Source organism: Lepidochelys kempii, chromosome 4 (genome assembly GCF_965140265.1).
Source record: "Lepidochelys kempii isolate rLepKem1 chromosome 4, rLepKem1.hap2, whole genome shotgun sequence".
In the NCBI taxonomy this organism is placed as follows: Eukaryota; Metazoa; Chordata; order Testudines; family Cheloniidae; genus Lepidochelys; species Lepidochelys kempii.
The window spans coordinates 55,499,170-55,516,426 of NC_133259.1; the positions used below are offsets into that span (position 1 = coordinate 55,499,170).

Sequence of the window (17,257 nt, forward strand, 5' to 3'; positions counted from 1 at the left end):
GTGATTGTTTTGTTCACGCTGCACTTTTTCCCTCTGTCAGTCTTTAAAGGATTTAGCATCCCTAATATAAAGTTTGGGAGATAGAGGTTACCATAGGGCATGCCTGTCCTGTAAACTCTCTCCCCCCTCCCCCGCCCAGCTGGCTGAGCATGGTGCTGCAGGGGCTTCTTGCCTCACTTTCTCCTCACCTGGGTTTTCTTACTTTCCCAGGGATTCACATGTCTCAGACCTCTGACCGGATAACTGAGTTCAATTCCCTTCTTGGATAACAAAAGTCCAAACAACCAAAAGTTCTTCTGCTCCTCTTGGGCTCTTCTTTAGCCCACCCTCTAGGCTCAGTTCCTAGTCCCTTCTGGATTACCTTTAAGTCTCTGGCACTGGGATAGAGCCCTGACTCTTAGTCTTCTTCCCTAGAGTCCCCTCAGAGTCTGTCCCTTTTGGGCTACCTTTCTATCTTCTCCACTCTGGGATAGTCCACTGATTTCCAGGTTGCTTTCCAGGGGTCCTCCAGACACTACTTCAGGGCCTTCCACAGGAGCCCAACTTGCTCTCTTGGTTCCTCCTCCAAACTGATTTCTCAGCTCTTTTATGAGGTCAAGGTGTTTCGGGTTGTCACCTGACCCCAATTAATCCAGCCTCCTAAAACTGGGAGACATGTAATTATGATACAAGTGGAGCTGACTAGCCCAGGCCTCCTGGCCCTTAAAGCCCTGTCACAGAGATTTTGTTATCTCTTCAGTCTGTCCTTGTAGAGATGATGGGCACAAATCCCATGCTTACTCATACTCAACCTATAATCCAACCTACTCCATGGCAGAATGCTCCAGTGGGACTCTGTCTGCAGCTCTAGAGCCCTTCTTAGAGGGACTTGACAGAGCACAGGGGGCAGTGCAAAAAACTTAACGTAGCCTTTGGTTTTATTAACCTTTGAGGACTTGCCATTAGTGATGGGATGATATGCATTCTTTTTCCCAGTCTTGGTATTTGAAGTCTTCAGCATCTGGGCCAAAGGGCAAAGAGAAGGAGCTGTAGAGAAGGCATCACTACATAGCTGGTTCCCATCACCCGTAGCTCAACAATACTAAATTATTTTTATACCCTTGTTCCATTAATTCAATGCAACATCGTGACTCCTACTTTCAGTTCTAGTTTTCTGGATCAGACAAATAGTGAGGTGGACTTTATTCTCAATTTGTAAATCGTGCCATATTTTGTCCCAAGCTGCTTGTAACAAAGAAGCATCTGAACTTATGTTGTCCACGCTTTCTACATTACATGCACCCCTGCAGCTAACAGGTTGCATTTTAATTTGAAAATGCCTTCCCCTTTCCCAAGGTGTGGGAGTATTCGTGATGTCGGTCTGTGCCTGCCACCCCCTTCCCCGCCCCCGAGTCTTGATGTTGAAGGGAGAATGCATAGTTGTAGCACCATTCATGGGAGAAAAACCCAGCACTGTGGGATCAACTAGAATGGTTCTGTCGCACAAACTGGGTGGGGAGTGGAAGAGAAGTGTAAGGTGGAGGGGAGAATAGGAATCTGGTGAGAGATGTGAGAGGAAGGGAATGTAAGAGGAAAGGGATCTGAAAATATGTGGCTTTTGTGTCTGTGTCCTGCTAGGGTGAATAGGAATTGGATAGTATCCCTTTAATTAGTTGGCACCACACAGTGCAATGTAGCATTTCGAGTCCGATATATCCTTATCTATGAAATTGGGAAAAACATACAGCAGACTGGAAACAGTATCTGCTAAAAGGGTGTGTAAACAGTTTGTGTTGTTTCAGCTCCAGCTAACCCAGAGAATAAAATGTTTACACAGTGTGTTTTATAATAGTTACTCCTAGCCCTTCTGAATTGCATGAGATAGCTAAAAGATTAACTAAATATATCAAATTGTTCTTAATATTGGCCAAGTATGAAGATGTAAGGAGAATCTTTACTGCAAGTTAAGAGCGTATGGGGACTTTCATCCTTTTCTCCACTGAGACCTGCCTTTTAGGGTCAATGACATTCCAAACTCTCTCATGTACTGTAATCAGACATTACAGGAGACAAGTGTATGTTTTGATGTCAACTTCAATATTAGAAATCTTCATAATAGTTTATAACGTGATATTGTAACTGAGAGCAGAATTTTGGCTAGTTAATATATCTGGTAGCTTCTTGAAGGAAGGAAGTAGTCTGCCCAAAGCAAGAGCAGTTTTGTGCCAATAGTAGTCAAATACTATCAATAAAAGCAGCAGTGAGAAACTGGCTAGGGAAGTCGGAATTATTTCTGTACAAAATATTAGCAGTGCAATGCATTTGTCTTTTTAAATGGAATTTAAGAATTGCATAGCTGTGGAACTTGAGTATAGGACAAGAAATTGCTGAAGTCTATTGAAAGATATAAAAAATTACACATTTCCCGAATATCAAATTCACATGACTTTCAAGTTGCTAAAGGCTTTTGTTTGAATTAAAGACAAATATAGTTTTAAATCCTTGTTGTTTGCCTTGCAGACCTTTCAGCAGCCCAAAGAAAGTTTGCCCACTCTCTGAGGGATTTTAAATTTGAATTCATTGGGGATGCAGAGACAGATGATGAAAGATGTATAGGTATGTAAGAGCTCTGTGTGCGCGCACGTGCGTGTGCATTACTGGTTTTGTTATGCACTCCTATTCCATTATTTCCTTTTTTCTTTTTTGGTGTTACAGATGCATCCCTGCATGAGTTCTCAAATTTCTTAAAAAATCTGGAAGAGCAAAGAGAAATCTTGGTGAGTTGCAACTTACTGTAAACAAATTGTTAAAAGGATTAAGATAAGAGCAAATTAGCATTGTTTGCCACTGTATTAATCAGCAAAGTGTTAGCATCAGTGATTTATTATTGTGCAATCTCTTTTTCACTAATCTGGATTTACAGGTTGCAGTTTCTTCTCACGAAAGGAAACGGCTTTGATAATGAAGACAATGACAAGGAACTGGCCCAGAATTGTAGTAACAGATTAAATGCAAAAACATACACTTATGTAACATTGTTTGCATATTATACTAAAAAACAAAAAATGCAAAATTTGTGAGACCACCTGTAACAACGCCATGGTTGGGTGATCATCAGGGATTGAACCCAGGACCACTATAGCTCCAAAACACAAACCTTAGCCATTTTGCTCAAAGCCTGCCAAATGCTCTATATTCAGCACTGAAACAAGTTCAGCAGTTCAGTTCTCTCCTGCCTGTGTCTCCAGTTTTAATGTCCCTATTTTGTTTCTGGCAATAGCATGTCCAGGGGCAGTCATGGTTTCTCAGGGTGGAAAAATGTGAGGCTCTGCCATTCTGTCCCAGCTTGGAGCCAGGTCTTCTGGCAGAGTTAGGGTCAGTGGGCAGTGAGCAGGCAGTTCTTCCTCTGAATTGCCTAGGGACGCTGCATTATGTATTGAACATGTGTTATGGCAGAGGGATTGCCTGACACGGAGATGCTAAATTGGAGGGCCCATGATAAAAAAAAAGCCTCTATACTCTGCTGTTCCTTGTGCATAGACAGGATGAGAACAAAAGGAAAATGGCATGGCACTGCCTAAAGAAAAGGATAAATTAAAAACAAGTGTGGAAAAGCAGAGAAGAAAGGGAGTTTAATAACCAGATTTGTTCCATGATCGGAGGCAGAACTTTTGGTGGGTAGAAGTGAGGGGCATAGCTTGGTCTTTGCCTTCAGTTGATGAACTTGTTCCATTATAGTTGTGCTGTGCAGCAAGATGTTGGGATTGGCTTTCAGTACATCTTTAAGGAAAATTACACTCTTGGCTGTATAATCTCTGGACACTGCAGTTGTGCAATGGCTATGGTGTTACTTCCTCTTTTCATATGCAGCCCGTTTGCAGGTAAGGAGGTTATTTGACACTATACATGTACTGTATGCTGATTGCCTTATAGAAAACACTAACGGGAATGGAAAAGATCATGTAATGCATGTGTTCAGACAGTGAAAGATCTGATGACAAAGTTCCTCGTGGAGCTAATATTTAATTCCAAATGGAGATTGAATACTTTTCCTGAGATGTGGTTTCTTATATCAGTACTTATATACTCTAGCACAGCGCGCATCAGTTCTTCTGTTTAGGTAGCCTCCTTGCTTACCAAGTAAGCTTATTGGCATGGTTTTTGACTATGCAGGTTGTTGACTTGCATCTCTTCCGTTTAATACAATAGATGAATGATTAAAATGGAGGCTTTGTACTGCTAATTTTTTCCCCCATCTCGTGTGTGGGGTAGGATGGTTGAGAGATCTAGGATGACCTGTCAACTACCCGTATACATGGGAGTATGACACGCCAAGACAAGAGCTGAACAGCATATGAATCTGGTAAGAACAGGGGACTCCACCACAGTGGAATTAATGCTGATTTTGTCTCACAGGACTTACTTTGAGATTTTATGCTCACAATTTTTAACAGTGCTTAAATGCTACCGTAAAAGGGGCTTTAGAAAAACATAAGATATATAGATTCCACTTTAAATGCCTGGCTTTTCTGCTCATAGATTTTGATTTTAAGGTTCAGTACTTATTAGTAATTGCCCCCATTAAATAAATGGTGATGATAGTTAATGGTAACTGGTAAGATTTCACTGTTACTTGTTTTATGCAAGGAATATGGTGTTTTTAAAAGATTAATTTAACTCAAGGTAGTCTGTAGTGGAGTGGTAGGGGAGTGGTGTGAGGGCTTCGGCTGGGGGGTGTGGGCTCTGGGGTGGGGCTGGGGATGAGGGGTTTGGGGTGCAGGAGGGTGCTCCGAGCTGGGATCAAGGGGTTCAGAGGGTGGGAGGGGGATCAGGGCTGGGGTAGGGGGTTGGGGCGTGGGGAGAGGCTCAGGGCTGCAGGCTCCAGGTGGTGCTTACCTCAAGTGGTTCCCGGAAGCAGCGGCACGTTTCTTTCCCGGCTCCTACACGGAGGCACGACAAGGAGCTCTGCACGCTGCCCCATCCGAAGGCAGAGGGGGCCATTGGAGCAGGGCCACTGAAACGTGTAGAAGCTGGAAGGGGGCCATGCCATGGCTTCCGGGAGCCACGTGGGGTGGCCCCTGACCCTGTGCCCCGGCTGGAGCAGGGCAAGCCCCAGACCCCGCTCCCCCACAGGAGCTTGAGGGCTGTCTTAAAACGGCTGGTGGGCCAGATGCAGCCTGCGGGCCGTAGTTTGCTCACCCCTGCTCTAGCAAATATTTTAGAACTGTATCACCATTATAGTGAGCAAGTGGAAAGAGAACCAAGAGGATTAGTTTCTGAAAACATTAATTTGTGTGTTGTTGGGGAGAGATGGACTGCTGATCTGACTCCTTTTCTTTGGCTTCTCAATGAACAGTGTAATCGTGCCAAAGTTACATGGATGTTCTGTTGAAATCAGTGGAATGTTAGGATGCTCTGCACCCACAACGTTTGGCGCCAGAGCTATAAAGATTTTCAGTTGTGGTGCAATGTTTATGCTACACATTTCAAAGCCTTTCACAAAGGAGTTCCTCCCATAACAGCATCCTCTTATCAGGCTTTTTTTCTTCTTCTTTGCTATCCTGAAAGGCAATGTGGAGGCTTGTGACCGGTAGAGTGGCTGTGACTGTGTTGAGAGAATTGCAGATAAGAAATACAGTTACAGATTAGATATACTGTATGAATTCCTTTTGCTTAATTACTGACACACATGTACACTTAATAGGTTGCTGTTTTTTAAAATTTAATTTTGTGTATTCAGCGAATGCAAAAATGATTTTAATATCCATATGGTAAATGCAGTTATTTCAGACTTTGAATTCCAGACTTGGATTAAAAGGTTTTTCAAGTATATTTTACAGAGTTTTCAAAGGCATTTGCAACATGTGTAGATGTGAATCTTAATTTTCCATACTGTCCATCACAAGCGTACTCATTTGGTCTGCTACCATGTTGATCTGGCATGGGTTGGATATTTAATAGCTGCAATCAAGCAGTTTTATTTTTGTTTTCAGTTTAAGGACTTGCATTGGTTGCAAAGGTCATGTTTCTAAATACTGAGGGATTTAGAGGTTTATGAAAAGAAAATCCCGAATTAACTCAAGAATTCAGTTGAATTATAGAGTGGCCCACATAAAACAAATTGAACTTTTCCATAACACTGTAACTTAGTGGAATTCCCTGAGGCAAATATGAAGCAGGATACTTGCCTCTGGAGGCCATTCTGGAAATGTTTGTTATATTAAGGATGAGTGGAATACCAGAAGTCATGTCTAACTGATTCGGCATTACAAAAATATTCTAGTTTAATTAGAGAACTGTAGTCACTCTGAGTCGTCGTCAGCCATTAATGGAAAACTTTCTTTTTAGTTAACTTAAAATTTACTTTAGAATCTTGTTTCCAGTCAACTTACTTTAGGTATGATAGATCCTAACTCTAGGATTGATAGTTAGTTACTATTTCCACTGTAGATCCTATATCTTAGGGAGTTAGAGCTTTAACATTTTTTAAAATTGGCCTGAAATTGAAAATATTTGAAAAATAACAAGGTGTGTAAATTGTGGAGTATTTTCTGCCCATGTTTTGAATTTAATTTATTTTGTCTCTAAGCGTGAGATCCTTACTCTTGTTGTGGCATCTTTATGCCACATGAAAGGGCTGGAGTGGTATAAAGGGCTCCCAGAAGCCCTGGTTGTGGCCAGAGGAGGGCTTCCCTTAGTGCAGGGTTGCAGACGACAGTCATGAAGTTGTCTTCTAAGGACCTGCACACGGATGCTGGTGATGGGAGATGTGGCTAAGGACTGGCAATGATGTTGCAAACAGGACCAGAGCACACATCTCTGCAGTCTGTAGGGCAGCCAGGGAGGGTGCTGTAATTTAATCAAGCTCTCAGGGTGACTTAAAGCCACCTTGGCCACCCCGTAACCCTTGGCTGCGAGTTCAGTGCTGCACCTCAGAACCTTGTCCGTTCTCTCAATAGTGTATGTACCTTCAAATACATGCATGTAGGAACATAGGTAAGTGTGTATATTTTTGGTTGGGCTGATAGCACCACCTGTAATTAAGGTTGGCTATTGCTTCCCCTTACAACACCTTGTTTTCAGTTGCTTATAACCTTTGCCAAACAGCACAGAAAACTTCAGCCCAAATGATTAGTGTGTGTCTGCCTCACACTGAATTTTTTTGGACAATTTCGGCCAAAACTGTTCAGCTGCGTTTGAGACCGAGGCTAGGGAAAAATGTGTTTTGCCAATGTGAAATGTTTGACAACGTTTTCTTTGAGAAGCTCCAGCTTCCCCTTGCCTTCCAGCGGGGACTCAATTTGGTAGTGTGGGGCCTTCATGTCAGGGATGTGCTTTTGGAGACTTGGATGGGGGTGATGGGGAGAGGAGAAGCCTGGGTCAAAGAGACTGGGCTAATGAGTCTTTGGGGAGGGGGATGGGACACGGAGATTGGCTGAGGAGCCCAGGGAGGGAGGCTGGGGTGGAGCAGGCAGTGAGTGTGAGGGTGACTGTAGGCCAAAGGGAGGAGACAGACTGATAGGATGAGGACATGGGAGGGGGGAACTGGTTATGGCTGGGCAAAGCTACTGGGATTGAGTGTGTGGTGAAGGTGAGATGGGGAGTCTGGAGGAGAGTAGGTCTGGCTGGCCAAGGAGATAAGGGTTAGGAGAAAAACCCCAGGAGTGGAAACTGGAACTGGGTAGGGGAAGAGAATGGGACTGGGATGATGAGTCTGGGGCAGGAGGATGACAAACTCAGCTCCTTTGCATATATGTCTTTAATTACATGATTGTATACTAGTTTTTCCCACAGAACCCTCACCTCATTGAGGATGGATCTGCTCTGGGTATGAATCAGGGCTGTGTAGTGAAGGAGACTTGTCTGTAGAACTCATTTGTTGCAACAGTTAGAAGTTGTGTGGTGAATGAGGCAGGGGATTGCAGGAACAAAGAGGAGGGTCTCATGGTTGAGGAAGTCACTAAAACTAAACTTTTCACATATAGTTCTTAACTGAATATACCTCATTTTCTGGGGGCCAGACTCAATATGGGGTCTGATTTGCAGAAGTGCTAGGCATTCACAGCTGCAAGTGAAGTTAACGGGAGCTGTGCTTTGGTTATACAAACTACTATATAATGCTATGTACTTTGAAAAATCAGGTCCTAGTCATCTGAAATTAGTGGATGCTTTAGACCTTAATCTCTCTCTGTCCCAGCCCTCACTCCTTATTGCACAGGGGTGTTGTAAAAATAAATATGTTCTACACTCTGATGCTATAGTAATGAGCACCATAGGAAGGCCTCTGACAAAATTTAATAATTATGTCTTCAGAGCAGGGTTTGAATAGTTTGCAGTGATTAAGGGAGGAGGCACACACTGATCAATGAGGAGAAAACAAAATATTTAAAACCTGCTTGTTAAGTGAGGACCATCCATCCTGTGCCCTGAGTCAGATGGGTCCGGGGGTGGGAGGGATCGTATTTGATGATGTAATTGGAGACTATATCATAATGCATACAAACAAGGGGGCTGAAATAACGCACAATTCTGGCATTATCTCAACTTCTGAGTGCTTGACTTTGCAACTTTAAAGTTGTTTTAACATTTTTTTTGTGTAAAGTATATATGTGCATATGTACAGTTGTGTGTGTATTTGTGTATATATAATATAGAAATGCACAAACCTTAAACACTTTACTCTTCTGTCCCATGCACCACCCCCACTCCCTGGTGATGTTAGCTTTACTGAGAATCTGATCTCTGCCAATCCCTAGGCCAAGATGTTCGGAAAGTGAATAGTGACTTTGTGGTTGCCCACAATGAGACACCTTAAAGAGTCCAACATTTTCTGAAATCAGGCCCCTTTGGGTGCCTAGCTGTTATACCAATAAAATAAAAGCCAGCAGGATCTTATTAAAGGGGATAAGACAAAATGTCACATTTATTGTGAATACAGAAAGAATCCTAGGAGGCAGTCAGTTATATCTATAACATTTTATTCAGTGTCACATTCGTACATACACACACACACATTCTGCAGCTGCTGTATAGTTACCAGTCCTGAATGTAGCTTGAGTTTGTGGCTTGGGTTCATAGCTTGTGGCGGCTAACTAGCCAGAAAAGCCGGGCACAAGGAAGATCTGGGTCTCTGTTGGGCATACACCGATGCCCTTTCATGCTGGCAGCAGAAAGTTACCCTTCAAAGTCTTCCATCTCACCCCTCCTTTTTATAGGCTTCAGTTTGAATCCAGAGTCTATGGGTCTTGCTGTGTCAGGCTGCCTCTGGCTTCAGCGTCATTGATCACCTGTCACTTGCAGACATGACTTTCAGCCTAGGACCTGGCTTTGATATTTCTTCAATTGTACTTTTGTTCTTTTCTTTGGAGGGTGGACTCCTCTGACTTTGTCAGGGCTGTTGTCTGCATCTTCAGCCTTGGGTGTTTACACTTTATTTCATAAGGACAGGCTGGGGTTGGAGGTTGATTCCATCATCCATACATGCCTCATTCACACTTCTAAACTAAACTAATAAGATTACAGCAGGGTTTTACAAAAATGAAGGTTGCAGCAAGCTTTTACAAAATGGAGTGAGCATTTTAAAATGGAGTTTGGGACAAGTTAAAATGGAGTTTGAGTTACAGTATGGACAAGTGTAAGGAATGGCAAACAGGGAACAGAAGTTACAATATAGACAAGTATAATGAATGACAAGCAGTGAGCAGAAGTTACAATGTTGAAACAGTGTAAGTTTCAGCGATTTAAGCAGCAATTGGATTGAAAGTGAAACTCTATTAGCCAGTTATTGGGGTAACCGGTTTTATGAATGAATGTTGTTTCTTTCATAAAACTTTGCTTATGAAGTTATATTAATAAAGTGAACAATTAAAAACAATTTAATTGATCAGTTCTACATAGCCCGAGACTTACATTTACTAAAGAGTTTCAGTCCTAACCTTTAGCTGACTGGTTCTGTTTTTCATTTAAAATTAAAACTTGGTATTAGCTGGTTTGCTGGTAGTTAGTGGTGTTTTTATTAAGTTCTGTGGAAAAGGAGTAAACTGATAAGAATTGAAATGTTGGATCATAAACACTGCAGCTGTCACTGGCACTTGGATTCCTTGCTTTTCAGTGCAGCCGTTTCATCCCCTGATTAATTTTATACTAAACAGGAGAAATGAGTTCCATAATACTGTCTGACTCAAGTATATTACATTTTTGAGAACAAGGAAAAACTAGTTGCTGACTGAAAGGGCAAACTTCAGAGGATTCTCTATTTCCTAAGATCTAGACCTGTTTTCTGATTCACTTCACTGTCTATTTCTCACATCCTACATTTTCCATTTGGAAACTGGTTTTTGGAAGGGATATTTTTCCTCCAACTCTTCCCCTTCCCAGCTGGAAACACTGAATATTTTTGCTTGCAAAGCTAATAGTATCTTAGACTCTTTGAATCCCCATCTTCCCTGATTCCTGTTGCGGTGTAATTGAAAATATTTCTGTTCATAACCAGTTTTGTAGAAGATACTTCTTAAAAAGTGAAAGCTTCCAAAGAAATTGTCCATGGCCTTCTTAATACCATTCCATTGAAAATCACCTCCTTCACTTGTCTTCCCTTTTTAGAAGAAGGACTTCATGAAATATTGTTGCATTTTTGTCCTCTCGGCTGATATTAGGTTACTAACTTTGTGAGACCCACAGTCCCTTTGCCAATAAAATGGATGCAAAGTGTTCTTCCAGAGTGAAACACAGAGCAGCATATAAGTCATTGGAGACATCTCTGAGTGTCTTTTGGACCAGATCATAACCTTCCACTGACTAGAAAATAAATTAAAACTGAAATGAGGACCCAAGAACATGCTGCCAGCATTTTTTCTCTATGCCAAGGGTCTTGCTTTTCAGAATGTTAAATGTGCAAAACCTGATCCTGCTTCCATTTTAGCCCATGGGAGTGTGATTGGACCAAAGCATGTAATTCCATGTAGGGTTGATTTAGAAACAGTTCCCCTTATCAAACCGCTTTGGTAGTTTCTTGAACTTTAAAAAAAAAAAAAACATTAGGAGATTGGTTAACTCACTTCAGTTAGGCTGTGATCTCTGATAAAAGGAATGAAATTATATCGTCTCAGGACTGGCTTATGTTTCACTTTGATACAATCCAATAATTTATACTGCTTATTGTCAAATGTTCTAGTGAGCCAGGAAGGGATGTCTGGTCTCCTTTCTCTTGTATATCTTACTTGTAGATTTCTTGTACAAACTTAAAACATCAGAGTATGGAAGAGCAGGGAGCTGCTTGTTAAATGTCCTCTAGTCTAAAGAACCCAGTTTTAATAGACCCACTCCTGGTTCATATTCCCAGTGTGTGGCAGGTAGAAATTCAAAACTAAAGAGCTCTAGAGATGTCTGTGGAGTAGGGAGCATTAGCCAGAGGTTTTTGCAAGGGGACATGGCAGAGTACAGGTTTTAAATGGCAGTGTCGAGCAAGCACTAGTGCTCCAGTTTCAACATAAAAATATCACAGCTGAAAGATGGCTAATTAGAGAGAGAGTCTACCACACTTATGGTACATAGAAGGGGCATTGGGCATATTCAACTCAGATCGTGTTCTTATAACTCTAAGACAGTTAAATTAGACTCATGCAGCAAGGGTAAGATTAATACCTTGCAAGAAAACTGTCCAAGAATTTAGCCGTACTGTCTTATAACATTGGAGGTGGATTGTCCAAGATATAAAATGAAAGTGTTCAGTCAGATATGGTTTTCCAAGGAAATGTCATTCAGCAAACTAGCATGTGAAGCAATAGAAACTTTAGGAGGGACAGAGCTTTCCTTTAAGCTCTAAATCTATAGGATTTACCAGCTGCCTTTACACTGGAAGTGTTGACCTAAGAATATGACTCTTGTACAGTTTGTACTGTCAGAGAACTGCAATTGCAGGTAAATTAGCTTTCTTGTAGGTGAGCAGTATCTTCTCCTATAAGAATATACTGAGTATTTCTCCTTGCTCTACGTTCCTCGTGTTTTTTGATAGTGCAGATCCTTTCTTCATAGATCTATCTTTGTTGGCACTTGTTTTTATTTAAAAAATGTCACCCATTGTCCATATACTTTTTTGGGGTAGGGGTGGGAGGTAGGGTGGCAGCAGGGCGGCAGTGTAACCATGTCCCCTTTCTGCAAATTAACCTTCAGTTCTGTGCGATTGGGTAATGATTGATATATGCAATTAAATGAGGGTAAAATTCTTCTTGCCATGTAGAGGATAAGGAAAGCCTTCTTATCATGAAGGACAAGGGAAACGCTATTTTAAAAAATATAGAAAAAAATCATCAGAGATCAATTTCCTTTACAAGTACTTTACTTTCCATACCCGACCAACATGGGTAAATTATAAGTATTTCATTGTGTCCTTTCTTTTACAATGTGAAACCCTTATTCCAACGAATGCTGGGCTTGGCTCAGAGCTGTTTTAATTGAACTGTTGAAAATGTCATGAGGCCAGTTAACTGTTTACTCACCTGTTTGTTTGAAGTTCCTAATCAGTTTTGATAATTATAATTCTCCTTTGCTGCAACAAGTTGCTGCACCTCAGTTTTGACTTTTATTATTTAATATCCTTATATTTTACGATCTTACTATTGGTGAATAGTGTTTAGCTGCTCATTTGAAGTTTATTTGAACCTATGAGAGCTCCTTAGCTACCTCACAATCGTCTGTACACAGTACTCCCTCATCATGGTGTATTGTCTTCCTGGCAAGCACTGAGCTTCAGGGGATGACTGGGGAGCCCACTTCCCCAAGTCTGGTGCTGGGTTGCTCCAGACTGTGTGTGTATGTGGGAGAGCTGAACTTCTGTCTTGCTCCCTCACTTTGGAATTCTAGAGAGAGTTTGTAGCAAGCTTTACATTTAGGTTGCCTAACATTTTCCATTATAGAAGTTTTGTAGGGCTTTTATGAGAAGCTCTCGCACCTCCATTGTAAACAGCAGGCCTTTAATATTCTGCAGGGACAGAGCCTTGAGGCTAGAGACTTGCCTTTTGCTTGTCCCATGATATTAATTTTAGGGTTCACCCGGTTATAAAGTGTTAAAATTGCCATTTCTTTTCTCTGCTTTCATTTCTCAGAAAAATGTTAGCAGTCTGTCAAAATAACTAAAGACATGAATGTTCTAAAGAGTGAGGCCCACATGGCCACTGCTGCATTGGAAACAGCTGTAGTATCTGTAGTGTGTGTGACGATGTGGACTGAGCCAGGCTCCCCCTCCCTTTAACCTCCCCATCACCCCCATTCCAAGCACTTGACTTCAGCCATTTCCACCTCATGTAGAGCAGGAGCTTATCCAACTTTTGGGGGAGATGACAGAGTTTGGGGCTTGATGTTCCTGTGCAAAAACTGCCGTGTTTCAGTGCACAGCATGAACATGCAGGATGAACATGAAATGAAGGCAACTGTAAATCTATCATTTCCTAAGTTTTGAGAATATGACTTTGCAACCTAAATAATTTTCTTTTAATGTAGGGTGTTTTTTTGTGTACTATTAATCTTAGTACAGTATATGAGAAATATATTGCAAGACTTAATTGGCAGGCGGGTATATGAAGAGTGTATTTGCTATTCAGTTCTGCATTTGTTGCAATAACGTGATCTGATGCCCCTAAGTAAAATTAAATTGTTGGCATTTATAAGGAAAAAATGCAATGAAAGGTTTTGTTAATGAATGGGACAAAGCTCAATTGTTAAGAGACTGTTGCCTTGTTCAGAAAGACTGGAGGAAACCTCAGCCAAACCTTCACTATTGTATTTGCATAGTTCATGATGCTCAACTTTGAAAATATTTTAATGTCTGCTTCAAGATGAGCTGAGGAATAATTTTTTCAAAAGCTCTTAAGTGATTTAGGAGCCATATGGGTTTAGAAAATGGGGCTCAGGCTCCTATCTCATTTAAGTGCTTTTGAAAATGATACTCTGGAGCTTTTAATTTTTTGTACTATTTGCAGTTGGGAGGGTAAAATAAATGACTAGCCTTTCTCCTCTGTGGATAACACACTATATTCTCTGTTGTTTTTCTTTCTCTAGGCACTCAGTGTTACCGAAACTCTGATCAAACCTTTGGAAAAATTTAGGAAGGAGCAGCTAGGAGCTGTAAAGGTTCGTCTCAAATTTATTTGTTTGCCCTTTTTTAAAGAGATGAGTTTAATTTCTCTATTTGGTCAAAGTATCCTCATGACACCAATTTGGCAGCGCACAGAGAAATGCTGGTATTTATATTTTTTTATGTGCCAATTTTTTTCTTTGGGAACTTGGTTCAGAAATGAATGGGAAATATGCCGTGAGAGGGGAGGAATGTGTCCTTTTCTCTCCTTCCCCCTCCCCCCTCCCTTGTCTTTTCTGTCTTGGATAAAAGAAATGCCACAAAGAGCATTCTCGTGTTGCTAATGGATGACCATAATCTTCTGCTGTACGTCCACTTACTTGCATATTTAAAAGCCTGCTACATGTTAACTACCTCAAGAATTTATCCTCATACCCTTTCTTCTTATATTTCCCATTGTTGAAATTAGAACTGATAACTCTTTATTAAAAATAAAATTATTCCAAATTGTTTAGGGTAATGGATTGGGAGGGTGGGTAGTTTAGAGATTGGCTTGTCTCAGCCTGCTCCAAAGAATTCGTGATTCTTTGTGATTAAGGATGTCTGTCTCTCCTGTCTGTATCATATTTATTTTCAATAATGAAGCCTGAACACTATTAAACCATTCTTTAAAGACATTCTTTACAGATGGAAATAGTAGATACAGAGTTTACCTCCTTGTAGCTTTTCCTCCTAAAGACAGTTTTTAAACTCTAACAAAAAAGCCCTAAGAGAAACTCCTTAACACTCTCTTCCGCTGTGTACATTTCCAAAACTCACCTTAATAAACTGTGTAATCGGTCTGCAGATGTCAGAGCTTGACCCTTTTGAGGTTTCACTTGTAAGTGGTATCTAAAAAATACAGGGAAATTTCAATTAAGGTTTAAAATGCTTAAATCTCCCTTACCAGGAACACAGGCATGGTGAATTTTCGAAATAGTTTCTAATACCGAAAACACTTCTAAAACTTTTTCTTCTACAGCAATTGCAGCAAAATGCAAGAACTTGCAAGAAGCCAAATTGTCTGTAAAAACCCCTCCTGAGCCAAAATCTCACCAGCCAAAAGTTAGTGCTTCTGTAATACAATAGGTCCGTTTCCTCCTGACTGAACTTTGGTTGCTGAATTTTTCCATCAGGAAGGTAAAATTCCACTCTGTTCAGCACCAGAGTGAAGAGCTTTTTCTCTTTTATTGAGTCTCTAAATGTTGCTTCCTGATTCACTTTAAACTCAGAACAAGAATACCTCTTCATGGTACACGAGGGGAAAATGTTCTATCTTGGATCGTAAACAATTAAAACAGAACATCAGTTCCACCTTCGCTTAATCTTCTGGGGCCATGAGAGTTTTGTCAGAGCTCACAAGCTTCGAAGGGTTTTTGTCTAGCATATTTTAAAAGTTGTCTCAGTAATTGGGCCTCTTCTAAGGCAAAAAAACAACAAGAAGTTAGTGGTCCCATAGTTAGCCCCTGACTGCCAAAGGGTATTGCTGTCTTTTAGATGAGAGCTCGTTATCATTTATGAATTAAAAATCATTAAAAATCCCATGGCACTTTTCACCAGTGTTTCACCCTTCTGTCCTGTCAACTGGGTAACTGCATTCTGCCCCCCTGAATTTCTCAATACAATTTCATTTGGATACATCATTCCTCACTTCCTGTCTCAACCTCTACAGTATTACTGTGCACTGTTAAACAGAGAACATGTTCCATCCTGGAAGTGGCTGGACTTCAGTTGTGGCCAAAAGGATCCCAGTACATAAGATTTGAGAAATGCTTCAGGATTTTTTTTGGATGAAAAGCTCTGTATAAGTTCAAGGTCATGATAAATATATGAACTGTATCTATAAACACAAAAAGGCTTTCTTCAAGGGAATTGAAACCTGGGTCTCTTAACATTATCAAAAGGGTAATTTCTCCAAAAGCATAATAGCAACATAGATTACCTTGGGCCAAGTTTTAGGCTTTTACTCCATTTTTGTGCAGTCCTTATTTAGGCAAACCTCACATTGACTTTAAATAGTTTTACCAGTGTAAGGACAAAATAAAAATTGTAGGAACTTCAGGATTTGGCCTCTTGATCTAGAATTTTAAATATATTTAGAACAAAACATCTTCTATATTAAGTACTGAATAGTGCTAAATTTTAAGCTTAAAGCAGTTTTATGGAGATCTGAAGAATACTTTTCAGGAATTTTTAAAAAATATCCAGTATAATGGAAGCACTGAAACATTAGCTATGGTATTGGAAAGATAACATTGCATAGTATCAACATCTCCAAGTACAGTTAGAACTGTTACGTCTGAATCTAGAACAGTAAGTATATTTGCTGTAGGAAAAATGCACATGCTCACTACAAAAAGCAAACACTGAATGTTTAGTTCACCTTAAATTACTGCTGCTTAATATTAAACAGCATCACAGTTGAAAAAAAAAACCCAACAACAGCCTGAATTTAACCAGAGTACAGTGGGGTTGTGCATATGGGGAAGGAAGTATCTTTTTGGCAAACCACAAATTCTTAAGCACTCACTTTAATATAATATGTAAACACAATGACATCTTTATCCTCTTTCTTTTCCCCCTCCGTGGCCTCCCATGTGCTAATCTCACATAGTCTATAATGATGCTGAAACCATTTATTATATTGTTTCACTTCAGTAATTTATCAGTTTGGTTTTGGCTTCTTCCTCTCTTTAGAATTCAGTTACATGTTTGGGCTTGACTCTGGTAAAGGATCTGATTGACCCAAACACATCATCATCATCATCATCATCATCTTTAATTTTAGATGAGTTTAATTAAAGGGACGATGTCTAGAATAGTGGTATGCTTAAAGAACCCCATGAGATAGGAAACCTACATTCTAGGTCTAACCTAGGTTTTTTATTAACATTACATTTTGTAAAACCTTGCTTGTGAACAGGTCCTAAACAGATTAAAAGTGTTCCTTTTCAAATAAGACAAAGGTTTCCTCAAAGTCATTCAGCTCAAGGAACAGAATATCATCTGGTGTCATTAAGAACAAAGCAGAAAGAGTGTAAGAGAAAATGTAGTGAGTACTTCAGTGAGTAGATCATAACCAATATGTCTTTGATATAATAGATGAGTGGTTCTCAAACTTCATTGCACCGTGACCCCCTTCTGACAACAAAAATTACTACATGACCC

General features: G+C 40.4%; 1 protein-coding gene across 9 annotated transcripts in view; it reads left to right on the plus strand.

The window, feature by feature from the left end:
- The window catches only part of ARHGAP10 (Rho GTPase activating protein 10), a 266,272-nt gene that overhangs the window by 87,349 nt on the left and 161,666 nt on the right, over positions 1-17,257 (plus strand). For all 9 annotated transcript variants that reach the window (XR_012158591.1, XR_012158590.1, XR_012158592.1 and 6 more), the window contains exons 2-4: positions 2,500-2,595; positions 2,695-2,756; positions 14,035-14,106. Coding sequence is in view for 6 of the 9 variants with exons in the window: in XM_073341321.1 (XP_073197422.1) it covers positions 2,500-2,595; positions 2,695-2,756; positions 14,035-14,106 (230 nt within the window). In the remaining 3 variants the exon portion in view is untranslated. The remainder of the gene's footprint in view (positions 1-2,499; positions 2,596-2,694; positions 2,757-14,034; positions 14,107-17,257) is intronic.